Source organism: Bombus huntii, chromosome 6 (genome assembly GCF_024542735.1).
Source record: "Bombus huntii isolate Logan2020A chromosome 6, iyBomHunt1.1, whole genome shotgun sequence".
NCBI lineage: Eukaryota > Metazoa > Arthropoda > Insecta > Hymenoptera > Apidae > Bombus > Bombus huntii.
In genome coordinates, this window is record NC_066243.1 from 1,221,344 (window position 1) to 1,248,867 (window position 27,524).

Genomic DNA, 27,524 nt, shown 5'->3' on the forward strand with positions numbered 1-27,524 from the left:
AAATTACGTACGTACAGCAGCGTAGTCGTGGCGAAAGAAACAAAAAGAAATTGATAACAAATCTATTGATTAAATGTCAAAATTATTTATTAGTGATAATTATAATCGCTCTACGGATTTGTCATAAGAATGAATATTGTCAAGGCATAAATCAGTCGCTTTGCTACATGATAAACTCCAATAAGAACAATTTTTATTAGTATTAGTTAATAACAATTTTTCTTATTGGATCATAAATAAATCGCGTATTTTTTGTGTAAAATCCAAAGACATAAATAGATGAAAGAATGACAGGCTAGTCTCTGATATACCACCGTAGAATAATTTCAATAGTTTTTTAATATATTATCAAAGCATAATTTTGAACAACTTTTTAAGCTAATCCACGGACAACCCTAGTTTCTGAGATATTCACAAAAAGCTGTCGCTATCACTACAGTGAATTCTGCCTACAATTGTGCATTTCAATGTTTCTTACAAGCATAAAATTTGTAATAGTTTAAAGTTTTTCTCGATTTATAGATAGTTTTTAAAATACAGTCATTTTGTCTCAGAGTTTAATTTGTTAAAGTTTGTGTTCGTTTCTAAACCATTCAGTAGTTATTAGGTTTCCTTAATTTGAAACTTACAAGCGCGAGTAAAATGCTTTAACACTCCATGGGCAACAAACCAGTCTGAAATCCCTCAAAGTATAGTTCATATATTGAATAGGTAATATGCAGTAAGGTATAAAATAAACATGGAAATTAAAGTTAATGTACAATTGCAAGAACTTCAACTTTTATCATTATGTATTGAAGGAAGAAATTACGATTAATACAAATATATCAAACGTGAAAGTTACAACTATGTATTTAAAAATACAAGTATTTAAGAATATATGTATATATATAAAGAATAAATTACCACTTTATCTTCAAATGTAAGGAAGATTGGATTAATAGAATTATATTAATTGTTCAAAGAGAAGTTATCTTTATTGTGGGACATACTATCATTTTTATAATTACAGAAAGAATCAATTTCAACCATGTGTATATATAACTACAATGGAAAATAAATTTTATAGTAAGACAATATTCAAGTAAAACAACATGTTGTATGTCTACAGCAAAATATATGATTAATAAATCAATAAATTAGAAATAGTAATTGTGGTAAACAATTTCTTTTTTAGCATAATAATACATACATCGTTAATAAGCGAAGATATATATGTTAAGGACTGTGTTTGATTTTCTTTAAAACAATTGTTCACAGCCCTGTGATAAATGCGTGAAATTAAAAGCAGAATTCAAAAAGTTCAGTACAGCTAACAAAAATATATCTTGCACGTAAATCAGAATTCGAAAACTCGAAAATCGACAAGGTATCTATATATGTGGTATATTATTCGCGTATCATCAACCACCTGTCGCGTATTCATATGTTCAACAACACGTATACATATATACATACGCAGTACGTACGTACGTACATACGTACGCTTATATATACATACAGCAATGATACGCGTATCATTGGTTAAAAATTACTCTCATACTGACTCGTTTAAACGCAAAGGTAAGAAATCATTAATATCTTTATGATTTATACGATATAATATCATATATTTTTCGATATTTTTTAACAAAATTTTAAACATATATCTATTATAAAGTCAATTTGAATTTTTATACATATTTACGCCATTTAAAACTATAGATTCTATAATATGAAACAAATTTTAATTTACTCTTTATAATATTTTGTAATACAAATGAGACATTTAATATTTTTCTGATTCTCTGTTAGTAGTATAAGATTCGCAAATATTTTGTATATTCGTATGAACTTACATCGTGCTCCAAAAGTAGACAAATAATACCTGATTGGCCATTAACGTAATTTTCATAAATGAGAATATATTGACACTTGTTCGGCCCTTTTAAGTATTAATATAATTCAGGGACGCTCGATTTGACTCTCGCGGAAAAAGGGCGCCTGCCACTGCTTGACGACAAAGCTGCGGACAAAGCCTGCAAGTGACATCAGCAGTCAAAATAAAGCAAAGGTATTGATGAATAAAAATTTATTATATCATCCTCGGAATAATTTTAAACGTACGATGCAAAGTACTCCTGAAACTTAACGATTAAGGAAATAATCTTGTAAGAATTTCAACTTTTATGTCCTACTTATGTAAATGAATCTTTATTTAAGTATTTATTCAACTATTAATCATATAAACATGATCTTTTTCACTTTGCCGAAGTAAAGTAATAGTAATAGTAAAATAGTAATGGTTATTTCTGTAATAACTACTATTATTTGAAATTTTTGCAGGTAAAAAATTTTATTTGTAAAAACCTGGAACAAATGCAACATGACCTTCAAAATTTTTATATGATGTATTAATTAGAAAATTTCATTATAATCTTGTACAATCTCTACATTTAGCATGGTTGCTCCCCATGAAAGTGTTACTTTCGTGCCTGCTAATCTCTGTGTAAGTATAAAATGTATCTGTAATAGGTTCAACAGCTCTGACATAATAGAAAACTAATGGGTACAACTAACCAAAATAGTGTATACTAAAAGAAAAGCTATAGAAGTATATTTAAAAATATTTATTGGGTATTGTAACAATAAAAAAGTGTTCAAACAAAATATTAAAAATAACATCATCATCATCATCATCATCATCATCATCATTATCAATGTATTTGCTATATATTAATTACGTACTATCCTTTTGTCATGTAGTTTGAACTTTATCCTATTTAAAAAACATCTGTCTTAACTGCAATACCATTCTTTACGTTACACCTACCTTATTATATTGTACATGATGATTGACAATATCGCTTGAACTGTCACACGTCAATCTGTATATCACTGTCTTCGGCTTCACTTTCGGTACTAATCATAGCATCTTCTCCTACTAACAAGGCTGCAGGTAGATTTTGTGGAACATTGTCGATATCTAATCTCGGAGTTGAATAAACATTTAATACTTGAATCGTTGTCGGAGAAGTTGAAAGGCATTGTGACACTGATCCTAAAGGATCTGAATTTAGTGTGTCACAATCCAAAGAAGTTGATAATTGTAACTGTAAGTTATGTAACTCAGGTATATGCGGTCGAATCTAAAATGTAAAACAATATACGGTATAATCAACTACACTGTTTAAAAAAAAAGCTTTGGAGATACAATTTAATTAATTTTATTGATACTATAATATTGTAATTTTTCTACCTTCAACCCATCTGCTGTATGAGGATTTCTACAACCCCTGCATCTACATTCAACGCAAGGTTTACTTTCAACATAACAGGGACAACGTTGACCACAACATGTTAATTTCCCAGGTATTGCTGTAGCATTACCACATCTACATCCTTTTCTTTTACTTCGAGTAGAATTTGATCTTGGTTTTTTAAAAGCTGATGACTGAAGTGAAATAAATTCTTTACCCTTTAACTATTACAGAAAATTGGACTAAAGTAAGGATTATAGATTAATGCAGACATAAGTATTTAATAAATAAAAAATATAATATGTCATAAAATGCAATCTAAAGTTGATATCTGCATCAATCTGGGTATGGGACCTAGCAAAATATATATTCAAATTTAAACTAGTGTTAGTCTTGAAATATAATAAAGAATGTTAATTGAATATAAGCTACGTTATTAAGTGTTATACAAATCTAGAAATATGATTGTACCTTACAAGTAATATTAACGAGGATGCACGTCATTTAGCATTTAAATAAAAGTTATAGTGCAATGTAAACTTCCTGTAAGGCATAATATTAACCGAATATCTATTGAAATTACTTTGCTGCCCTTTGAAGATTTTTTCTGAGAAGGGGTCCCATATTTAAGGTGGGAAGATGGAATACATTTTACCCCTCCTACAGAGCTGTGTGAATTTCCATCCATATCCTGTTGTCCTACTTCTGTATCATCTGTAGCTGCTGCTTTCCGTTTTATTGTTATTTTGTTACCAGATCCAGCATACATCACAGAGTATATCGAAGATCCGTTTGATACAGTACGAATGGCAGGTGACTCTACAAATACATAAATAAATTTCTCTACATAAACAAATATATCTTTCTGCTTTCTTATGTAATTACAAGACATTTTAATAATAAATAATGATTATCTTATTTTTAAAAAATGATCATTTATCATCATCTTCAATAATGTGAAAAATTGAATTAAGAGATGATATAATATTTACAATATTTTAGAAAAATATTATGATTGACTGATTACTTCTTTCATTTTTTAGTTTCAAGATCACCACCACTTTCCTTAATAAAATTACATATTTTGAACCACATCTCGTTACAGCCAATATTAAAATGCAATTTAAAGATTATGATAAAACGACCATGCCAAAAATAAAATATTGAAATCTTGGATGAATCATCTTTGTATCATTTTTTAGTTATGAGCAAAAATAATCAGTTAAATAGTCGAATATCTTATAAAATATTACAAAATTGAATATAAAATTAATTGTAATAAAATTATGAAAGGAAATCGTTGTCAAAAAACGCGCAGAGGTAAATGAAATTGCATTCTCGTACATTCGGTTCGTATACGAGTTGTCAATGTAAAAATAGTTGACAATGTATAAAAGATAAACTCTATAAATGAAGTAAAGATAATTCTCAGTATCAACAGAAAATGTTTAAAAATTCAAACACTTTTCAAGTAACAAAAAAATTTTGTGAGATATTAATAGTTACAGATACAATATTTCATCTAGATAATTCCAATATATTATATTCAAAAGTATGTACATATATTTTATTTATTTTTCGGTTTTAAAAAGGTTCTGAAAAAGCACTATTTGAAAAAACTATTGAATTTCGAGAATATATTTATATGATATATTATATTTAATAATTATACGCTATAATTTATAATTCAGTGAATACGTAGTTATTTTACCTGACTTCAACATAATAAATTCAAATAAATTTAAACAAAGTACTTAAAATATGTATAATTATATGTTATCTGTGTAAAGAATGCGTATAATATATCTTTTCTATTGCTTACTTTTCTATAGAATCTAGAAAAAAGAAGATCTAGAAATAATTCTTATAGTCTAATACAAGGTAATATAAATTTTTTAATTATTTGATATAAATTTCATAATGAGAATCAACGAAGCATTTGTTATTCTAATTTTATAATTACAATTCCTGTATTTTAATCCACTTTTTCGTCTTTTTTGTTTAAACTTTTCTATATTATATATTTTTATAAAGTATCTTAAACAACATTATACAGGGTGATCCATGTAATTGTATCACCTTATAACTCTGTTACCAGTGCAGTTACAGAAAAATGTCAAAAGAGAAAAATTCAATGAAGATTCACTTATTATTTATACTTATTTATATCCGTAGGATCTCTCTCTCTCTCTCTATTTCTATCTCTTTAAGAAGCACAATGATATATATACAATCAGCAATCGCATAGGTTTTTAATATGAAAATAGATACTTTTTTTATTACATGGATAGATTTTTCTCGCCATTCTACGTACGTAAATGAATATGGGGTTAAAATAGTAACAAAATTATTAATTATCGAGATATTAAGAAGAAAGTATTTATTGAAGAAGATGTTCAAACGCTTGCTCTTCATCACTTTGTAAACATTTCAGACAACGCTTTTTAATTATTTTCATAACTGAGTTTAAGATTTTTATGATTATCGTTGCATTTCGGTATTATCCGTTCTTTTACATCCTCTACAGAATTTAACGGATTTAAATAAATTTTTTAAATAACAAATACGTATCTGTTTCTGTCACGACTACCCACATCAATGTCGATAATTACGAATTTGCTATGAAACGTTTGAGCATCTTCTTCATGAAAGGTATATTTAAAAAATATCTCGATAACGAATAATTTTTTTACTATTGTACCCCACAATACTCTTTTACGTAGAATGACGGTAGGAAGCTATCTAAGTAAAGAAGTATGCATTTCCACTAAAAAATCATGCAATTGTTGATTGTATATACATCAGTACTCGTAAAAAAAGATGATTTTACGGATATAATACTTACTGAATCGTTCATCTTTCTCCTTTGGCATTTTCTCTGAGACAAGTACCTGATCCACTTATATATAATTTACTTCTAACAACATGTTTAACATAAACTTTTTATAATTTGATACAAAATAATAATTACATATCTATATTTTAATATCTTCTCTCTTCCTCCCTCCCTCCTCCTCCTTCTCACTCTCTGATATTAAATAGTATAAATATACCTAACCCGAATATTAAATGTTTTATATATTTCGTTGCGTATATTTTACAGGACCATTTTGTATTTCTTTGAACATATCTTAATCTAAAAGAAAATTTGGTAATTATTTAGAAGTACTGTCACATTACCGATTTCAATAATTTTTAAATATGTTATAGAAATTGACATTTTGAACAACTTTTTTTCCTATACATGTAATCGCCATTCGGTCATAGTTTTCGAGATATTTGAAAAACACTGCCGGTACTGAATTCTGTGATGAATTCTGCTTGTAATTATGCGTCCGTAACAACATATGCGTTAGCATTAGTTACCGGCCGCCTTACGGCGGCAGGATAAAATGGTACTTCAGCCAAACTTATATAAACTATAAACAAAAAGTAAAAATTAGATTTGGGTTAGACGTTATTTTATTCAATACTAACGTATAAGCTATCACAAACGCACGATTATAAGTAGAATTCACTGTAGTAGTACCGACAGCTTTTTTGCAAATATCTTGGAAACTAAGACCAAACGACGGTTACATGTGCAGGGAAAAATTGTTCAGAACCATATCTCCGACGATATATTAGAAAATCATCAAAAGCCAAGATGGGATGACATCTTTCTAAATAATTATTGGCGATAATTGATTCAAAATAATTACAAAAATCAATTCGTAATATGGAATGTTGACTTAAAGATATTTTATCCAGAAAACCCAAATGATAATAAAATAGTATATAAAAGTAGCAAATAATAATTAACGTCTTTTGAATACTTCTCTGGACTACTCAATGATTCGTGTTTATATATATATATATATATAGATGTTCTTCTAAGACCTCTCCCAGAGACTTGCTTCTATTCGGCCAAAGAGTACGTCGTAAATAATTACAAGGACATAATAAGAAATAAATATTTTGGAATACAAAATTACTTTTATAAGAAACTTGAATATTTTATATCTAATTGTGAAATAGAAATACTAAACACTTTATCAATTTCAATGATGGAAATTGAAGAATTATAAAAAATTTAACATTATATGATACATGTTAACAAAAGAATATAAGTCTACTTATTTCATTTTTTATTAACACAGATAAATATGGATCTTTTATTAATACGGATAAGTATGGATAAATTAAAATAACGTAATTAAAAATTTGGTTTTGACCAATTAAAATGTACTAATAAATGATTATACATGGTGCTCACCTCGTTAATTAATTCAGAAGTAATACCGCCGGAGCGATAAAATTGTATCGATATACAGTTGTGTACAAAAATAAGTAGGCAGGTAATGGATATAAATATTAGCAAAGTTTCGTTAAATAGGATTTGTTTGCACAAAAATGTAAATATTAATTTCAATAATTTACTATGCAATATATGCACTATAAAGATATATAATACTTACTTCCCCTTCCTGTACATCTATTTTTGCCCCGAACTGTATGTAATCTGTTACCAAAAAAGTTACCAATATCGACTCTGTGCTATGGCAGAGGCATATATATGTATATGTAAAATGAAAGCAAGAGTGTGTGACTCACGGTGTAATTAGCAACACTTTCTTTAAGTATCAAGAGGTTCACTTTGTACATTTTTATATTCGTATTAACCAAAACATTTTAAGTTTATATCACCAAAGTAACAATTGGTATATACTATGCAGAGCTGTTTGTATAGAAAGAAATTCTCTGAGACGACACACAGTGTTATATCTTTCAGCCAATAAGCATATCAATGTTTAATTGTTAGATGTATCAAAAATAATTAATCAATCCCTTGCTCCTTTGTACCTCTGCATAGTACTTACACATAAAAAATGTATTTAGAATGATCCAAGAGAAAACTGATTAATTTTACCAATATGTTTGATAGGTCATTCTGAATCACGAAGGTCACGTAAGTATACTATGGATTTTAGGTGTCTTCAAAATAAAGAATTTTTAGACTATATGTTAAATACCACATATGATGCTAGCTATTGGTGAATAAAAAACTATATACAACGCTGTCTCTTTCTAGATTCTAAGTTATTAAGTTCTGTTTGGTAACTTAGTTTCGCAATGCTGTGTAAGTTTTCAAACTTAGAATATGCTAAACAATAATGCAAAAATTGCGATATATAAACAATGATATCCAAGAAACATATCACATCATCCTATATTTTAAAATATGTTCAGAGAATTAAAGAAAATTGATGCACAATTGTCTAATAGTAATATGACTTGTTACTTTACATTTAGGAAAATGAATAATATTACATAGACATGAGTTTCATCCTACTGGTAAGGTAGACTCCCCTTCTACTACAAAATTATGTAGCACATATTGTTTTGTATCTGGCTTCACACATTCTTTTTACAGATGAAGTTCAGAGTACCTGTGATAGCATAAATAACAATCATAATAATCACATTACTGAGCAACTGAAAATTCATATACTATATTTCAATAAAGTTTCCAGTACTGAGTTCTATTAAATGTGTGGTATAACATCATTAACACTTATCTTTATTTAACCACACATAATACATGAATGACTCATGCCAGAATGTTACACAGATTTCTTAAAAAACAACTTGCCTTTGTATTTAAATAAAGTATTTTGTTTGCAGTGATAAGAAGAATGTGATTCCAACATGATGGAATATCACCATATTCCAAAAAAAATGTTACGACTTTGTTAAATACTCATTTCCCAGGGAGTTAGATGGGACGATACAAACCTATCCCATGATTATCCAGATCAACGAATTTAACTCTGTTGAATTCCTTCTTCTGGGATTATATGAAGTTGAAGGTACATGGCAATGGTAATCCAGTGTCAAGCTAAAAATTGATACAAGCAATACGCAATGCAAGTGATGGTATCAGAAATGAAATTTCTACGATGTAACTGTAACGATCGTTATAACATCGAATACATATGTTTATGAAAGTAGAGCTATCGCTTTGAACATTTCCTTTAGTATATACAAATTTAGTATATATAAATAATAGTATTTATAGTATTTAATATATACAAAAGTAAGAAATCCATGGAAAATAAAGAACTATCGTTCTATTCTAATATTGTGTAGAATCTTCTTTTTAAATAAATCAATAATAAGTAAACCATGACCTTTTTGATTCAGAATGACTTGCTAAACACATAGATAAAACTATTTAGTATTTCAGTATTTTAGTATTTCAGTATTAATGTCAAAACTGCTTCTGATATAATAAAAGTATATATCAAGGACAAATTGTTATATTAAAAATGAAGAATCTTATTCATTATCATAATATTTCTGCTTTTCTTTTTTTTTTTTAATTAAATAACTTCCTTAAATATTATTTAATGTAGCAAAAGCAGTAAGGACATTTAAAGTTTTAATAAATTTAAATAAATTTTAATAAAAAAATAATGGAAGGATCTAAAATATTTAAAAGAACATTTAATAAAAAAATGATTTCTTTTTATCAATATATGCATAGTTTTAAACACTATAAATTTCAGTTCTAAAAATTATTTGTCTTCTAGTTGAATATCCTAGATACAAATAATCTTACATGATTATAACAAAAATAATATACTATACCAGATATACTTTGTGACACTGCTTCAGAATTTTGTATAGTATTTCCTTGAGTTTGAGTTGAGGTAGTACTTGTATAAACACATGGTAAAATACTGTACGCAGATTTTGACAAACCCGCTGTACTTTTAAATTCATCTTTAAAGCCAGAACCCTCTTGTATGAGTTCCATCAGGCTACTAGCACCGATAGCTGATGCATTATTACCTGTTTTATTGGAGGACACTGAAAGTATTAAACTTCGATAAATGTTTGTATTTGTCAAGTATTCACACAATTTCTTATAACACTGTAACAGTATTCGTAATTGAACATTTTCAACATATTTGTCATAATCCTTGCACCAACCACATGACGGTTTCAATTTTTTGCGTCCACCTCTACAACCACGACACACATGATGTTGACAATTAGTTTCAGTTGGTGTATGAGGTTCGATTAACAAATTTGAACACACAGTACAACTTAAACTTTGTCGCAAGTATGGAACTAGCCTGTATAAATCTGTCCATGAATTTGGATCATCGGTATCCGCTTGTAAAACTAACCGACACGTTGATACATAAAGACTTGTGGCATTCATCTTCCTTTTTTGAACTCTCTTAAGAGCCCCATAAGCAATACGTATAGTTATATCGGAAAGTTAATTAAACAAAGTAACAGAACATATTCACTACACACAAAACAAAATATCCGCCATATTTAATTTTCTTTCATTTGTATTTATAGAGGGCTCTCTCTGAATTACTCTGACTGCAAAGTATTGCTAGATGGGAAAATCTCTTAATAAAAAATTCCTAAATAGTTGTTAAAAGATTTAACAAAACTAATAATGGCAAAAATATTTCGAGTTATATTTGTTTCGAGCCGATATTTTTTATTACAATGAATATTTAATATAATATATAATTGTAATTATGTATACATATAACCATGTATTTTCAGTAAAAGTAATACTTTTACATTGCATATGGTATAATGCCATATTTATCGTTACTCAAATTTATTACAGTAACAGTTTTAAGACTGAACACTTTTTATCTGTTAACACAAATACATAACTTATCTATATATACAGCCTACAGTACGTTATTTAATCAGACAGTACTAAAAGTAAAACATAATGTTTGATTGACGCACATCTTCTACCTAGCTTATATATGACTATTCATTGTATATTGTATATTGTATATACAATTATCAAACTGTGAATGAAGATACGATACGTGTTCAATTTATGGTTACTCAATTCTTTAATGCAAAATGTATTGAAATACAAATGTTTTTAAAAATATTAAAATAAACTCTACATGATAATGTTTAATTATAAAAATTTTTAAACGCGTCTTTCAAAAACAATTATAAGGTATAGATATTTCCTATGTTAATAACAATTTTTAATACTTATGGACGATGTAAAACTTCTTACATATGTTCACAAATTTTAATTATCATTTTTCATAAAATTTATTCAAAATTTTCCTTTGTTTAAAAGTAAGTACTATATACTAATATATCCTTGTAAATCACTATCGTTTGATATTACAAACTGAACATTTTTTTAGGTTAAATTATTTACAAATGGCAGATAAAGCTATTATGAAGGTAAAATTAAATAAATTTATTTCATATTTCAATTTAATTTTAGTATTTTTATATCATAATTGCACCCATTAATGATTATTTTAAATATATAGCAAATAGCAGAACAAAAGCTTAAAGCGTTTTCTATTGGCACAATGGGTAAAAGACCATTGAGTAAGAAAGAATTAGAAGAACAACGTAAAAAAGAACAAGAGCAAGCTGCAGCTCAAGTAAGCAATACAAAATTAAAAAATTATAATTGTAAAGAAAGTAAACATATAAACATTTATTTGTATATATAGGCATTTGAAGAATTTGTAGCAACGTTTCAAGAAACACCTAATAAAACAACTAGCAAAGTTTGGGTAAAAGCAGGGACTTATGATGCAGGCAAACGACGTAAGTTAATCCTATTCTGTGAAATGGGAGATATATATTTAAGATAATCATAGTTTGAGATTTATGAAATATATTAGCAATTTTTGTTTTGAAAATAATGTAATGAAATATACTTGTTCAAAATATATTTGCTAAAGAAAAGCCATATAAATAATTTATGTTCTAAACTATTTGATTTATTACTTATTACATATTATATTGTTGATTATGATTGTTGTAACTTACAATTTTATGTGAAAATATGTATTTATTCAATAGAGGAAGATACACGCGAAAAGGGAAAACTTTATAAACCACAATCAAAAATATCGGAGCTCGTAGATAGCAGATCATCAGCCGAGCAAGCGCAAGAATATGCAAGATTATTAGGATCGAATGAAAGAAAATTAGATAGATTGGGCAAAAAGAAAAAGGAAGGTGAGAAGAAGAAAAGCAACCTTGAATTATTTAAGGAAGAATTAAAAATGATACAAGAAGAACGAGAGGAGAGACATAAATATAAAGGTGTAGTGAAAAACGTTATTTCTACCCAGTCAGAGGATCCAATGTTAGCAGCATTAAAATGTGTTGAAGGTAATTTAGTGATAAAGATACGCTCAATCACAATCTTACATAATTATAATCACTCATAAAAACTGTCTTAAAAAACATAATTGTTATTTTTTAAGCTAACATATTTTAGTGTAAATAATTATTTCTTATCCCTATATTAACAATTTAAATTTATTAAAATATATTAGGTTGCACATCTTCATATCCTGATTCACGAAAAAATAATCTACATAACCTTATTGATGATCCACATCTCCTAGCCCTGATTTATGAGGGTAAACAGTACCCATTTCTAGAATTTCCTCTACTTAATTTTAAATGTCTGTTTTTTAGTATTAAAATTATATTAAAAATATAAAAATGCTGTTTTTCATAGATGGATCATTTGACAATGGCGATCCTAACACAACAAATCTATATTTGGGGAATTTAAATCCAAAGGTATAAATCAAGTTTAAATATTAATTTTGTATTTGGAATAGATCTACATCATAGATATATTTACATAATATATCTATATCATATTTCATTTATTAGAATAGTGTTTAACAAGCTTTACAATTTTTCTTGTAAAGTTTTGTAAAAATTGTACACTATTATGTAATTTATTTCTGTATACTATTATATATTACAACGAAATGAAAATTAATATTTAGAATTATAATTCTGTATAAAATATTCTATGTAAAAATTATTAATAGCAGCTTATTCTCATATATATATGTTTTATTCTTATGTTTAATGTAGATCACGGAACAGCAATTGATGGAAATATTTGGCAAATACGGACCATTGGCTAGTATTAAAATTATGTGGCCACGTAGTGATGAGGAAAAGGCCAGACAAAGAAATTGTGGTTTTGTTGCATTTATGAGTCGTAAAGATGGAGAAAGAGCATTAAAAAATCTTAATGGTGAAAAGATAGTTATATTATTTTAAATTTACAAAAAATGGTTGTTCATCAGTTAAATTAATGTTTAATATTTATGAATGTTCATCGGTGTGAATATTTTTCCATTTCTTTTTAATGATTGAATACATTGGATATGAGTGTGTATATATATATATATATATATATAATATATATATTATTATGATACGATTATACAGATATTTCATTACAATATAATGTTAATTAGGTCGTGACATAATGCAGTATGAAATGAAATTAGGCTGGGGAAAAAGTGTACCGATTCCACCTTATCCCATTTATATTCCACCAGCTTTAATGGAAATTACCCAACCACCACCTCCGTCTGGTCTTCCATTTAGTGCTCAACCACACCGCCGTGATAGACATAAGGTATATGATATAAACAAAATTAGGATATATTAAGGTCGTTGACCAAAAATATTGAGTTGTAACTTACACGATTGATCAATAATGTATTAATGATTTATAATTATTTATAAAAGAAATCAATATAAACCTGTGTAATTTTATAAATTTGATCGTAGATACCACCTCGCAATCGTAATCTTCAAACAGCAGACCCTCAGGAAAAAGAAAATTTTGAAAAGGTAATTCTTGTCCACTAGTAAAAATTTTTATTTTTTGCAAAAACATTTGTTATAATTTTATATATCAATGTTTTATTAGAAATTAATGTTTATGTTTAAAATATCCTAATAATAACAGTGCCAAGTAATATAATAAGAAAAATTGAAATAATTCTTACGTGCTTATAATATACAGAATGACGTAATTCCTTATGAAAAAGAATAAGAGAAAATGTAATATGACATTTTTTCATTCAAGATTTGGTCTTTGAGGAAGACGAACTTCAAAATTTACTGTATAAAAATAATGTAACAAATAAGTATATTACTATTTGATGCAAAGTAGTTCTGTTCAGATTCATTTTTATCAAGAACAATTTATTGATCTATTAAAAATATTTTCATTGTGACAGGATAGAAATCATGAGAATTTCTTTACTCCTTATTGTTTATATATATCTTATGTTTTAATGGTAAAGAAAATTTTAAAGACAAATTTAATTCTGTAATTCTTCTGTAATTTCTATTAATATCTATAAATTTAACATATCTATTTAAAATATAAAAATATGTTATTTATTATACATAATATTTTTTATATAAATAGTTTTTATATTTGCTATAATTTATTTGTTACAAATTCCATTATAACGAATTGACGATAATTATGTTTGGGATGGATCAATTTGGTCTGGAATGTTCAATTAACTATAACCATTGCACTGTAATGGGAATTATCATAGGTTTTACAAAATGCAGTTGTCAAAGTGGTTATTCCTACAGAAAGGTATGTTGTTATTTCTGCTAATTAAAAATAGATATACCACAGTACTTTGCTTATAAATATTAAAGAAGTAAGTTTTTATGTTATAGAAATTTAGTTATGTTAATACATAGAATGGTAGAATTTGTAATTCGGGAAGGCCCTATGTTTGAAGCAATGATCATGAATCGAGAATTAAATAATCCAATGTTTAGGTTTGTATAATGTCAAGTAATTATGAAAAGTTAATATTTTGTTACATTATATATATATATATATTAATGATATTTTAATTTTAGATTTTTATTTGAAAATTATTCTCCAGCACATATTTATTATCGATGGAAATTATATTCCATATTACAAGGAGATGGACAAAAGGAATGGCGCACTGAAGACTTCAGGATGTTTAAAGGTGGAAGTGTGTGGAGACCTCCTCCTATTAATCCATGGACACAAGGAATGCCTGATGAATTGATTGAAATGGAAGAAAGACAAGAACCTAGAAGAGGCAGTTTGTCAAACAGGTGTTACAAATATTGCAGCTCTTTACTAATTTTATTTATGATTATTAAAATCCTTTTTCAATATTTTGTTATATTTATATTTATAGCCAACGAGATCGATTGGAAGATTTATTACGCAATATATCGCCTGAAAGGATAAAAGTTGCAGAGGCAATGGTATTTTGTATAGAGCATGCTGAAGCAGCAGAAGAAATCTGTGATTGTATTTCGGAATCATTGTCAATATTACAAACTCCTGTTAATAAGAAAATTGCGAGATTATATCTCATATCTGATATATTACATAATTGCGGGGTAAAAGTAAATAATGCTACCATTTATCGAAAGGCGTAAGTTGTTTTATTTTAGTTATAAAATGTTTAAATTTTAATTTTAAAATATACAAATTAGTGATTCATTAAGTGTATTTGTGTCTGTTATATAGTAGTTAATGTAATTGTTGATATGAATTGACATCAGTAAATGTATTTTTAATGCAGGTTTGAAACTCGACTTTTGGATATATTTAACGAAGTTCATCAAGCTTATAAACAATTTGATAGCAGATTAAAAGCAGAAGGATTTAAAGTTCGTGTAATGAGAATGTTTAGAGCATGGGAAGATTGGGCAGTTTATCCACGAGACTTTCTTGTTAAATTACAAAACACCTTCCTCGGCCTTGTTTTGGTAAATTTAACGCTGTATATCGTAAATCCTTCGTATTAACGAAATAATGGGAAGTAAGCGCGAAAGGTAAAAGTAAAAGGTAATTTTATTTTTATAGATAGATGAACCAGAGCCAGAAAATGATGAAGATATTGATGGAGCACCTTTATCAGATGTAGATGGAGATGGTGCAGAAGATTTGGATGGAGTACCATTAGACGGTGCTGCTCTTCTTAAGGGTGCTATGAAACATGGCTTAACACCACAAACAACATCTAATTATGATGACATTGATGGTGTACCTAGTAAGAATATTTGAATTGTACAGTGTTAAAACATGTGAACGATATTTATAAAGTATGATTCTGGACATTAAGACAATGACGAAAATTCGTGTACAAAAGTGTAATGACACTAATTTTTTAAATTATAAACAATTTAATTTTACGCTAGAAATACAGCTATATTAGCTACTGTAGGCCAATGGATCAGCTAACAAAACCTTTCTCTCTATTTTACTTACACTTTGCGTTCTGAGGGAACAAAGTGAGAAGCCTCAAAGCTTGGGTGCATGAAGTGTGAGCAAAATACAGAGAAAGGACCATCAGCTGATTCATTGATCCACGCCTACGCAATTGTCGGTATATCTATAGCACAAAACTAAAGCAAGCCTTAAGTAATATTTTTATTACATTAACTTTCTCTATAAATATCGCTTTTTTTTTGCACTGTGTATTTTTATTATTACTCGCTATTTCATATAGTTAGTTTCATATAGTACATATCATCATATGTTTTCAGTGGATGAGGATATAGATGGCGTTCCTATGGATGAAGATGACTCTTTAAATGTACAAAGTAAAGAAGACGATAAAAAACCATCAATTCCTGCGGGTTTTGTACCATCTCGTTGGGAAACTGTTGACCCTGATCAGGTTGAGACAATTATTTTGCAAGAGGAAATTGTGTTAAATGAATCGCTTTTCGAGTCGAACTAGGTTCAAATTGTAGTGATCTGATTGTAACAACAGTAAAAAATTGTAAAAAAAAAAAATGACGGGGAAATGTCCTGTGATTAGCTATTTTTAAGGAAAATAGATCACGATTTCTTTTATAGTACTATTTTATGTTTCTCATTTTATAGAATAAGTTATTTTGTTATATTAGGTTGAAGCACAAGCTATGACAACTAGTAAATGGGAAGAATTAGGTCAAAATGATGATTCAAATTCTCAAGATACTAGTATGGATTCCAGGTAATACATAAATGTTCGACTGTTTCTTATTTTTTCAAATAATGTAAATATTACACAGCAATTAGATTAAAGAAATACTATATATACACACATCATCTTTGCATGTTTCAAGTAATAATCTGATGTTTTAATAAAATTATTAATTACAATAATCTTTAATTTGATAGTGGTAGAGATTACAATGAAGAAAGAAGGAGCCGATTGCGCGAAATTGAAGTTAAAACAATGCAATATCAAGATGAATTGGAAAGTGGCAGAAGGACACTAAAATCTGGTATGACGATTCAAGGACAGGTAGAACATTATAGAAAAAAACTGATAAGGAAGGTAAAATTTTCTGCTTATAACATTATTTTAAGTTCTAGTATAATCTAGTAGAATAGATTTTATAAGATATTTTTATCATAGAGTTTTTATTATACAATGACTAAATCTTTTATTATAGAGTGAAAGGGAAATGAAAGATGTAAAAAGCGAAGAACGTGACGATGAACGACGAAGAGAAAAAAAGCGAAGCACGACTCCAGAATCTCCAAGCCATTATAGAGATCGAAGACGGAATTCGACAAGTCCATCAGCTAAAAGTAATAGATATAGGTAAATATTTTTAAAAAATAATCTATCGCAGAGATTCCGATTCAATATGAAAAAAATATATAACAGAAAGATAGTTCAAACAACAGTTCATTGACATTACATAAAGAATATATGGGTATTAAAAAGACACTAATAATATCCTCTTGTTACAAAAGAGTTGATGATATTTTGTGTTTTTTTTTTAACAGTATCATACTTTATATTACATGTTAATAAGAAAAATTTGCAAATTATTCACTAATAAATAACGACTATTCGTAAAGCATGCACAAATAAACTATACCAAACAATTACAGACATTTTCAGAAAGTAGACAGTGATTAAAGTGAGTGCCCAAACTGCATCACACTTTCTGAAATACATTTTTGCTTTTTCTTCAATGAATTCTAATGCATTCTAATGAATTCTGCAGCTAAATACTTTACATATATGTTATATATTACAGTTTTAGGAAAATTTATGGACTATGATTTAAATACAAATCAAATTATTTTATCATGATTAATATATAATGATATAAATATAAATTGAAAGATATATCGTTATTTAAAACAATCTAAAATAACACCAATTTTGATGAAAAGAACTCGTCAAAATAGAACAGCCAATACGTGAAATATCCCATATTTAAAAGTGTGAAAACAATTAACAGTTTCAATTATAAAATGGGCTTCAAACCTAGATTATAATATTATTACAAAATATTTATTCATTAAATTTCAGATCACGCAGTAGATCACCACGTGGTAAACGTAGATCGCGATCACCATATAAAAAGAGAGTACCAATGACACCATCTCCGCCACGTATTCGACGAACACCTTCTCCTTCTTTTTCATCCAGAATATCTCGTAGATCACCCAATAGTGAACGAAATGACAGAAAAAGAAGGGCTAGATCACCATCATTATCACCACCACCTCCACCACGTACTTCGAAACATAGAGCTAATAGTCCCCCTTCTCCATCTTCACGCAAATATAGACATAAGCATAAATATTAAGATACTTTACATTTTTTCTATATTATAATGTTAATAGAATTACAAAACAAATTACGTTACAGAAATTGTTACATAAAATTAATGAATGCAATACTAATTGTGTATTCAATAGTTTACAATAATTTTCTGTTCTTTTAATGTTTTCCTTCCTACAACTATCTTTAAGTGAATTTATTTTATATGCTTATGCTGTTTATATATATGGTATGTGACAAACATGTGCATAAAAAACAGAGCGATAGAATACTTAATTATAATAAAAAAGGATTCTATTTATACATATACCTTTATTTATATTACTAGTATATAACCGCATTATATGTATAAAAAAAGTGTACAGATTTAAAACTAAAAGGTGACTTTCTTATTCCCTTTTGTCACTTTATTGTAATTATGTAGTTGAAAATAAAATTAATTAGAGTATTTGAAATATTTGAAAATTAAATTTCATTACATTGATCCGTGCATGGGCATACTTCAGATATTTTTCATGAAAAGTGTTACATAAAAATTTCGTCGGATTATACATAAATTGATTAGTTCATGTATAAATTTGTAACAAATATATTGTCAAAAAATGCTTTCTAATACAGTTTTAATTTCTATTATTTAAGCACATCCGATTAAATATACGTAAATAAATACATTATTAAGTTATAATGTTTAAATTCCTGTTCTTTGTAAAATAGCACAACAGTGACATATTTCGAAAGATGTATTTGCAAAAATTTGGTGTTCATATAACGAAAAACGATACAATAAATGAAAAACTTAAACAACTAATCCAACAATTACAATTACAATTCCCAACATACTCCTAATATTTTCATGATTTCTTAATTGCACAAGTAAGTGTTTAATTAGATAAAGAAAATTGAAAGTCGCATAATACATTGTACTTTCATAAATGAAAAATGAACCCTTCTTTTAATTGTGTTAAGCATATTTTTAGTAATGCAATTACTTCATCACTTTTCATTTCTTCTGTTTCTGGTAAAACTCAGAAATATGCTAATGGTTGCTTCCATCTCTTCTCCATTTTTTTTCTTTGAATTATAGATTCAGACCCACCTCCGTATTGTGCTCTCAGCTGGTAAATGACATCCGCTTATCCTTAGTTTATTATAAACTGATGCAGAATTGTAAAATATCATTTTTGCTAAATCTTGTTCTTCGGTTGTATATGACAAATTTTCACCTTTCAGTTGCAACTTAATGAAAGTCCTTACGACGTTGCTTTTACACCCATGTCTATCTAAAAATTCATCCACAGTCTCTACTTTGCGCAACTTGTTATAAAAATGATCTCTGGAGGTTTTGATTCGTTTGACTTTTTGTTTCAGATATTTTAATTGTGCTTTTAAATCTCTATTCTCTTTCATGAGCTGAACACATTCATTTTCCAATTTCATTTCACAAAATGTTTTATTTTGAGAATTTTCAATTTGTACTTTGTAATTTGTCATTTCTGGTTCAATCATTACCCATTGCATTGTATCCTCATTGTCACAAAATGTAAATGGCACTCTTGTATAATTCAGCAATGGTTTATTAACACGTAATTCTTTTTCTTCTTCTTCTTCTTTTGCTACCTCTTCTTCTCTTGCATTTTGTTGTTGCTGTTGTCGTTGTTGGTAGTCGCATTGTTGTTCGTCCCCTTTTCTTCCTTCTTCATTTCCTTTTTCCCCTTCTTCTCTCACCAGCTGTCTTTCATGTACATCCTCTTCTTTTTCTTCTTTATTTTCTAATATATCTTTTGGTGGTTGAGGTACAGCATCCATTTTCAACATTTTCCTTCTACTGATATTTTGTGTACGGTTTGGTTTAAACATTTCAGGTGAGAAATGTTCAGCACAGATACCCATTCTTCTTATGGTAGAGCTAGCATAATATTGTAGAGCTGGATTGCCTGATAAAGAAATATAAAATATAGATAGCAACAGAAAGTAATATAGATAGAAAGAGTAATATTGATATAGAAAATTAACAAATGCCAAACATACATAACGTACAGTATCAACACCCTGTACTTACCAACTCTTGAAATCCATTCTTTACGAAGCGGATTGTTTTCTTTCGGAAAGCAATAAAGATGATTTCCTCGAAGTCGACTATTGTTACATTTTATGTAGGCGCAAATATCCACTAATCTAGCTGCTATGTTCCTCTGCAAATCCATAGCTTGAAAAAACCTAAAACACTACAAAAAACAGTATGCAAATTCAAGAAAATTTGCTCTTTTAGTACAAAGTACGAACGAACGAACGAATGAAACGAAGATTCAAATAAATGGAAATTATACTACACAGATATTGGTCCTCCAACGTCGTTCATACATGCAAAGAATTAGATCGATTTAATTTTTTCGTCCGATTTGTTACGACTGAAGATACATGATCTAGATCTTTCAAATGAAATTTCTAGTTAAAATTGTTCATAATAACAGTGTGGCCAACAGTTTAGACCAACTAAGTCTAAGCGAATGCTCGCTGTTCGCCGGATTTTAGTAAAATTTGATAAAATGAAACTGCAAACGAGCATTCGTTATTTAAATTTAAATCTAATTATATATAATCTAAATATGTGTAAGAAATCATTCGCTTATTAAACTTAAATGCGCTTATTAAATTTAAATCTAATTATATATAATCTAAATATATGTAAGAAATCATTCGCTTATTACTTCGCCGAACTCCGAACGAATGCTTGATTACACTTTCATCTGATAATATGTTTTTATCCTGCAGCTTTTTCACAAATACTCCATTAATTTATAATAATTTATAATGCATTAATTAAAACTATTATAACATTAATTCGTAGCAATTAAAATTAATGATCTATTTTATTCTATCTATTATCAACAAAATCTTTTAATTCTTTCAAATGGTATTTTATTTCTATTTAATTCTATTTTTTAGTTTTAAATACGGTACTTAATCTATATCCGCTCAAATCAAAGCCATCGATTGCTCACGCTGAACTTTCCGCTCAGGCCGATTTGATAATTTCACATAAGAAGAAACATTATCACGAAATGTTTCATAATTTATTATTAATTGATACGTAATTGTCATGTTTAGTGTAGTTATCATACCGCGAGTCATTAAAAGTTTTGTATTTTTAAAGTTTGGTACTTTTAGCCTACTGTATAGCTTACTTTAGATTTATTTAACATTGGTTTACTTAACGTGATAGCCATTTAAGTCGAGATTGTTTATTTGTGCGAAACTATGATGCAAGGTACAACGTAGATAATTATTCACCGCATATTTAAACGTATTAAATAAACATTACATTCTGCTATGTTCTTATACATTTGGATAATGAACAGTTGAATACGGAAATGCAGCAAGAACTTTGATTTATATTTGCAAATAATTTTATGTGCAAAATTGAATAAGACGTGTAAGGCATGGATATACGAAAAGCTTGCCGCGTATAACTTGCCCTAATATCGATACGCGTTTGTGAGATCCCTCATTCGCGAAAGGATCAGACTCCTTATCACCGCATTATTACGAGCAGTTCGCAAATCACTTTACCATTTAAAAGATGCGTAATTTATTTTTTTGTATATTTTTAAATTTCTGTTTAAACTTTCCAAAGTTTGTTGCTTGGACATTTATAACGGGCATATACACAACGGAGCCCCGAGTATAAAAGTCGTTGAATTATATTTTTAAAATCAAGGCTTCAATATTCTAACACTATTCTAAGAGGAGATAAAACCAAAATTGAAATTAATTTAATTGAACCTGCTAAAATAATTAAATATTGTAATCCATTTTAAATTCCTTTATTAACCCATCAGGGCTACGTCTGTACGTCGTACGGACTCTCCTTTCGTTCACACTGGCCAAAACACACTGGTCGCTAGTAAAACATTAGTGAGAAATGAGAATGAAAGTAATCCATCTGATGATTCAACACAGATTCATCCTTGAGGTTCACGCCATGGTCACCAGAGTATTGTATTGCAACAGTTAATTGTCCACTATATTAATAAGCCACAATACGTAACGAGACTATGTTTAACTTTTATATACATTATACATGTAAATTTTACTATTATAATCACAATAGCAGTGTCTCATTACAGTGTAAACAAAGATTTTAGAAAATAAGGATGTTTTATGTAATATGTTCATAAAAACATCCTAGAAGAAATAGACTGATGTTGAGAGTGGGATAGCCAATATATACTTGAAGCTTTTCTCCTTAAGTGACAGTAATGATCGGTTAACTGAGCATGTAAGAAGAAGAACGATAAGGGACTTCCTTTTTGTCTTGTCTTATTAGATCCAAGTAATATTACACAGAACTGTAAGTATTAACGTTCAAGTATTCTGTTTTTCAACAAGAAAAATCTAATCTGAAATTGAAAATCTGATCTACGATTTATTTTAACAGAGTAGACATGTAACGAAATAGTCTTGATAAGTTTATTTGATATATGACGTGAAATTTTATGACTAAATTATGCGTGTTTAGGCAAATAAATTCAGATGTTTGTCTGTGGTATGTTTCCTTTATACTTCCAGTAAAGCTATCATGTATTTTATTAAGAAGAGAAAAGAAAAAAGTTTGATTATTCGATTATTCTCTGTGATATATCGGTTATGCCCCGTATAATGTATTGCTTTTTATAAATTGAGTTAATTATTTTCCCCAATGCACCGGCTATTCCCGGATTGTTTTGTGTAATTTACTTTATTATTTTTTATCAATTTTTAAGTTTTTAATAACGATACCTTTTCTCAACAATGAATTGCTAATATTTTATCGAATAAAAATGTAATCCTTCCACGTTTTGCTTTACTTTTATCGTAAAATTTATAATAGGAGCATTTACTCTGCGATCGACGTATATACTCATCATTGCTTGATTTTATCTGCGCATCCCATAACGGATTTTTGAAATTAAACTCCGCGGTTAACAAGTTAAAATATATATATACGGATATTTTTGTATCATAAATTTACACAAATCGAAATTAATTTGAAATTACGTTATGGGTTAATAGATTACACTCAGCTAAGGTTGTCAATGATAACTTACCGACCGTTCGGTACCGAAGACGTCTGAACGATGGTTTCTAGCAATTTCGATTTACGATTATATAGCATGCAATGTACTGAAAATTTCAAAGTCATTCGTTACGCAAGTAATCAAATGAATTTTTAATACTTTTCATAATACTTTATAAGTAGGTATACGTTATTTATTCATAAACAATTCTATTTATTAGTATATTTATCAGTAATTTAGTATACAAGTATATATATATATATATATATATATATATATTATATATTATATATATATATAAATATATATATTTAATATTGAATTTAATTATTCGTAAATGTTTGTTTAGTAAAACTGTAGAACTGTCACGTTCTCTTTCATTTCGGTGAGTTTTGAATATATTTCCGAGGGCATAATTTTGAACAACTTCTCCCTGTATACGCAACTGTCGTTCGACCATAGTTTTCGAGATAATCGCAAAAAAGCTGTCGATAACACTACAGTAAATTATTCTGCTTATAGTTGCGCGCTCGTAACAGCGTATGAGTTCGTATTGGCTGCTAACAGCTTTTATTGCTAAACGAGACCTAACCCTTATCTTTTGTTTTTTTGGGTAAAACTCCGTTGCAACAGTATATGCGAAACTGTAAGAAATGTTTGTTATAGTTCAATTATTAAAATTGAATATCGTTTAGGTTAGCCCTTTGAATCCGGCCGGCGATGCTCGAATGATAAGAAGTTAATTATATGAATAGTACGGTGAACGAATAATTGATATTATTTTACGAAAAGAATAATTGTCCTTATTTTACAAAAGTATTGCTAGCCGTCGTGCGGCGGCTAGATTGAAGAAAACTAGGCCAATACACGTTGCGCATGGGACCTTTAAACTCGTCCAACCGTCGAAACACAACTATAGATAGAATTCTGTAATGAGAAAGAAGGCTGTAATGGTACAGGCAGCTTTTCGTGAATATCGCGGAAACTAAGCGAGTTCAGCCTTTACATGTATAGAAAAATGTTGTTCAAAACGTTGAATTTCGCTATATAAAGGCAAAAACCATTGAAATAGAAGGGTAAGTTAGCTTTTCTACAGTTTCACCTTAAGCAGACTTGCCAAAGAAATAAAAGTAAATAAATTCATACGCGCTAGTAATGTTCCCTAAAAAATTTTTCTTTTCCACTGCACCATTCATTACATACAAATAATGTTCCTACTTTGTACGAACTACTTTTATATTTTCTATTTATTTCGCGATTATGATTACGATCTACAATATAATTTACAGAAGTTTCTACCGCGTACGAAATATCGTATCTAATCTAAAAAATAATGAAAAGTATCTAGACTTCAAACGGGAAAATTCAGGGATTTTAATGCTCTCTACTCTAGAACAGTGTCATTTTATAAATGACAATCCTACACACAGCAGATTTGAACGTTTCGTTATAAAATTTCATATAGTATTTTAAAATCGTGTAAGATTGTTTGAAAAGCAATTTATTATTGAAATAATCTAAAGTATTTTTTTACAAACGTTACATTAATTCGTTTGATATGATCAATTCATTTGTTACCTGGTATTTTTATTTGTTCCTTAATTTCGATAGAAACGACTAATCTGCAAAAGTTACTCTGAACTATCATTCTAAATCTTTTGGATCTGTAATAATATTTTGTGTTAAGTATTCATTAAACATTATTAATTTGTTCTGTTAATATTTTATATTATTTGTAAATATTATATTTCCTACATTTAAAAAAATAATTTCAATAATCGGGTTTTTTGCTTTTCAGTAGATTGGCAGCAGAGGTGAAAGTTGCACCTTTTCTTTAATTTTTTAACGACCAGCGAGTAGAAAAAGATATTCCAAGATGATAGACAAATTGAATCACGTGCCGCTAACTGTACCTAATTACTCGTATGCCTTCAATTTTGAGAAAAACTTTGTTTACTCGGATGCCCTTACGACAATTACGAACCATTATCCGTACTGCTTCTACTATTCTGCCATTTATGTCATCCTAATCTTTGCTGGAAAGCATTACATGTCAAATAGGCCGAAATTCGAACTGAGAGGTGCCCTTGCCTTGTGGAATATATCACTTGCGGTATTTTCCATTTTTGGATTTCTTAGAATGTGGTCGGAAGTGTATCACGTATTAAGCTATCATGGGTTCTACCATAGTATCTGTGTACCTAGGTAATTTAACATTCGTACCTTATTTTAGCTTTCAAAATATTTTCCGTAGAATAATAACTTGAAAACTAATCATTAACTAAATATGTATTGTTACAATTATTTACGAAAGCGTACTATCCAACGACCTCGATCACCTCGAAATACGTTCTTAAGGTCATCATTTTGAATAACTTTCCACTTGGTAAACGTTGAAAGATAACAACAACAACAGCAACAGCAACAGCAGCAACAACAACAACCATAATATACCCTTTATTCTGGAAAATTGTTTCGTACGGCAGTAAATAAGGCAGATATTTAGGCGATTCCGTTTGGCTGGTTCATATGGTATATTAACGTATTAAAACAGTCATTGAAGTAATCCTATGTTGTTTTATATTTGAAATGAGTTGGCTGTATTTTACAATTATAGTGCCTTTATCGTTTAATTTTTCGAGCCTGGACCTACTCTATATACAAAAATATTAGAACTTAACGATATTGAGTTTGCAGTGGTACTGCGATCGCGCTCGTTGGATACAAAATTAATGGTTGACGATTCATTCATACATATGACACGATTATCACGTTTCTTTATTATCGAATATTGCGGGCGGCATCCATCTCTCATCAAAGCGGTATATGAAATCAATTTACAAAATAAAACGATATTCCTAAAATGTTAAATCATAATAAAACCATAATTATGTTCTTTCTAGCTTCCTTACGCAAGATCCCGTTGCTGCATTTTGGTCACTGTTGTTCATCCTATCAAAGATCGTGGAGTTCGGCGACACAGTTTTTATTGTACTACGTAAACAGCCGTTGATGTTTCTACATTGGTACCACCATGTAACAGTTCTTCTTTACGCATGGCTATGTTTTGTAGAGACTACAGCATACGCCAGATGGAACTCTATAGTAAATTTTTTCGTTCACTCCTGGATGTATTCTTATTATGCTTTGAAAGCAACGCGCTTTAATCCACCAAAATGGATCGCCATGCTGATCACTACGTTACAGACAGTACAAATGATTTGGGGTTGCTTTGTAACTATTACGGCTTACAACTATGTAAAAAGCGGTCAAGTCGAATGCCACATTAAGCCCCATAACGCGAAAATTGGTCTGTTGATATACTTGAGCTATTTCATTCTCTTCGCTAGATTCTTCAAACAGGCTTACCTGTCTAGCAAACGTGGAATGAAAGTCAAAAAGAAGAATAATATTAATGACAAGCTCATCAAAGCTAATTGAAGCACATGCAAATTTCTGAAAACTTTTTCTAGGGATGCATCCAAGTGACGTCTCTTGTAAATATTTTATCAGAATTATTTTACAAGTACATATATTTATATTTGTGCATATACATTTCAAGAAATGTAATAGATTTTTCAAGTCTTTGTTAACAAGCGTAAAATCACGAGTAAAATAATATAACATCAATTGTTGTACATTGAATTTAGCAATAAATTTCATGGCAACTCGCTTAGTACGAGTAGAGGAATTAATAAAGATATTTTTAAGGAGATTTTGAAACCCTTTTTCTATAAAAATGACTTTTCAAGCAATTATTCAATGAATCTATTTCGGAACGTTGTAACGTTTCTTTATAA

At 28.7% G+C, this 27,524-nt stretch overlaps 4 protein-coding genes and 1 long non-coding RNA gene across 20 annotated transcripts; 3 read left to right on the forward strand and 2 right to left on the reverse strand.

Moving 5' to 3' along the window:
* Nucleotides 1-121: 121 nt before the first annotated feature.
* On the forward strand, nucleotides 122-2,460 carry LOC126866479 (uncharacterized). 4 transcript variants are annotated; one of them, XR_007689883.1, is made up of 3 exons: nucleotides 122-1,563; nucleotides 1,949-2,150; nucleotides 2,326-2,460. It is a non-coding gene; the product is annotated as an uncharacterized LOC126866479 (long non-coding RNA). The 4 variants fall into 4 exon arrangements; XR_007689881.1 differs by having other exon boundaries at nucleotides 1,949-2,053; nucleotides 2,326-2,455; XR_007689880.1 differs by lacking the exon at nucleotides 2,326-2,460 and having other exon boundaries at nucleotides 122-922; nucleotides 1,013-1,563; nucleotides 1,949-2,056.
* Nucleotides 2,461-2,594: 134 nt separating this feature from the next.
* Nucleotides 2,595-10,608, reverse strand: LOC126866467 (E3 ubiquitin-protein ligase MSL2). Of its 4 annotated transcripts, XM_050620064.1 has the most exons (5): nucleotides 9,870-10,602; nucleotides 3,823-4,058; nucleotides 3,239-3,433; nucleotides 2,813-3,128; nucleotides 2,595-2,758 (listed from the first exon to the last, which is right to left on the reverse strand). In XM_050620064.1, the coding sequence occupies exons 1-4, from the start codon at nucleotides 10,447-10,449 to the stop codon at nucleotides 2,856-2,858; spliced, it is 1,284 nt and encodes a 427-aa protein (XP_050476021.1). In that variant the 5' UTR covers nucleotides 10,450-10,602; the 3' UTR covers nucleotides 2,595-2,758; nucleotides 2,813-2,855. The 4 variants fall into 4 exon arrangements, with proteins under 4 accessions (XP_050476021.1, XP_050476020.1, XP_050476022.1 ...); XM_050620063.1 differs by having other exon boundaries at nucleotides 2,595-3,128; XM_050620065.1 differs by having other exon boundaries at nucleotides 2,595-3,128; nucleotides 3,895-4,058; nucleotides 9,870-10,601.
* A 253-nt stretch (nucleotides 10,609-10,861) lies between these two features.
* On the forward strand, nucleotides 10,862-18,970 carry LOC126866493 (U2 snRNP-associated SURP motif-containing protein). 2 transcript variants are annotated; one of them, XM_050620107.1, is made up of 20 exons: nucleotides 10,862-11,360; nucleotides 11,432-11,471; nucleotides 11,564-11,680; nucleotides 11,753-11,849; nucleotides 12,108-12,422; nucleotides 12,778-12,842; nucleotides 13,149-13,314; nucleotides 13,541-13,704; nucleotides 13,860-13,922; nucleotides 14,645-14,688; nucleotides 14,775-14,879; nucleotides 14,964-15,191; nucleotides 15,278-15,520; nucleotides 15,671-15,857; nucleotides 15,955-16,141; nucleotides 16,638-16,771; nucleotides 17,004-17,092; nucleotides 17,260-17,419; nucleotides 17,538-17,689; nucleotides 18,413-18,970. In XM_050620107.1, exons 2-20 carry the CDS (start codon nucleotides 11,448-11,450, stop codon nucleotides 18,690-18,692), a joined length of 2,820 nt encoding a protein of 939 aa, XP_050476064.1. In that variant the 5' UTR covers nucleotides 10,862-11,360; nucleotides 11,432-11,447; the 3' UTR covers nucleotides 18,693-18,970. The 2 variants fall into 2 exon arrangements, with proteins under 2 accessions (XP_050476064.1, XP_050476065.1); XM_050620108.1 differs by having other exon boundaries at nucleotides 10,862-11,232.
* Nucleotides 18,944-21,231, reverse strand: LOC126866498 (uncharacterized). Its single transcript, XM_050620135.1, has 2 exons — nucleotides 20,727-21,231; nucleotides 18,944-20,601 (listed from the first exon to the last, which is right to left on the reverse strand). Exons 1-2 carry the CDS (start codon nucleotides 20,869-20,871, stop codon nucleotides 19,754-19,756), a joined length of 993 nt encoding a protein of 330 aa, XP_050476092.1. The 5' UTR covers nucleotides 20,872-21,231; the 3' UTR covers nucleotides 18,944-19,753.
* Nucleotides 21,232-22,478: 1,247 nt separating this feature from the next.
* Nucleotides 22,479-27,439, forward strand: LOC126866501 (elongation of very long chain fatty acids protein 6-like). 9 transcript variants are annotated; one of them, XM_050620146.1, is made up of 5 exons: nucleotides 22,479-23,018; nucleotides 23,720-23,906; nucleotides 24,115-24,800; nucleotides 25,523-25,929; nucleotides 26,628-27,439. In XM_050620146.1, exons 4-5 carry the CDS (start codon nucleotides 25,601-25,603, stop codon nucleotides 27,163-27,165), a joined length of 867 nt encoding a protein of 288 aa, XP_050476103.1. In that variant the 5' UTR covers nucleotides 22,479-23,018; nucleotides 23,720-23,906; nucleotides 24,115-24,800; nucleotides 25,523-25,600; the 3' UTR covers nucleotides 27,166-27,439. The 9 variants fall into 9 exon arrangements, with proteins under 9 accessions (XP_050476103.1, XP_050476101.1, XP_050476104.1 ...); XM_050620144.1 differs by lacking the exon at nucleotides 23,720-23,906 and having other exon boundaries at nucleotides 22,479-23,022; XM_050620147.1 differs by lacking the exon at nucleotides 23,720-23,906 and having other exon boundaries at nucleotides 22,479-23,022; nucleotides 25,526-25,929.
* The last annotated feature ends 85 nt before the right edge of the window (nucleotides 27,440-27,524 follow it).

Coding starts and splice junctions, on each gene's coding strand:
- LOC126866467 (XM_050620064.1), bottom strand. CDS start 10,449: ATGAATGCCACAAGTCTTTATGTATCAACGTGTCGGTTAGTTTTACAA. Junction 3,434..3,822: donor AATCTTCAAAGGGCAGCAAA/GTAATTTCAATA, acceptor ATTTCACTTCAG/TCATCAGCTTTTAAAAAACC. Junction 3,129..3,238: donor ATACAGCAGATGGGTTGAAG/GTAGAAAAATTA, acceptor TTTACATTTTAG/ATTCGACCGCATATACCTGA.
- LOC126866493 (XM_050620107.1), top strand. CDS start 11,448: ATGGCAGATAAAGCTATTATGAAG. Junction 11,850..12,107: donor TTATGATGCAGGCAAACGAC/GTAAGTTAATCC, acceptor TTTATTCAATAG/AGGAAGATACACGCGAAAAG. Junction 13,923..14,644: donor AAAAAGAAAATTTTGAAAAG/GTAATTCTTGTC, acceptor GAATTATCATAG/GTTTTACAAAATGCAGTTGT.
- LOC126866498 (XM_050620135.1), bottom strand. CDS start 20,871: ATGGATTTGCAGAGGAACATAGCAGCTAGATTAGTGGATATTTGCGCC. Junction 20,602..20,726: donor AGAATGGATTTCAAGAGTTG/GTAAGTACAGGG, acceptor TTTCTTTATCAG/GCAATCCAGCTCTACAATAT.
- LOC126866501 (XM_050620144.1), top strand. CDS start 25,601: ATGATAGACAAATTGAATCACGTGCCGCTAACTGTACCTAATTACTCG. Junction 25,930..26,627: donor CATAGTATCTGTGTACCTAG/GTAATTTAACAT, acceptor TGTTCTTTCTAG/CTTCCTTACGCAAGATCCCG.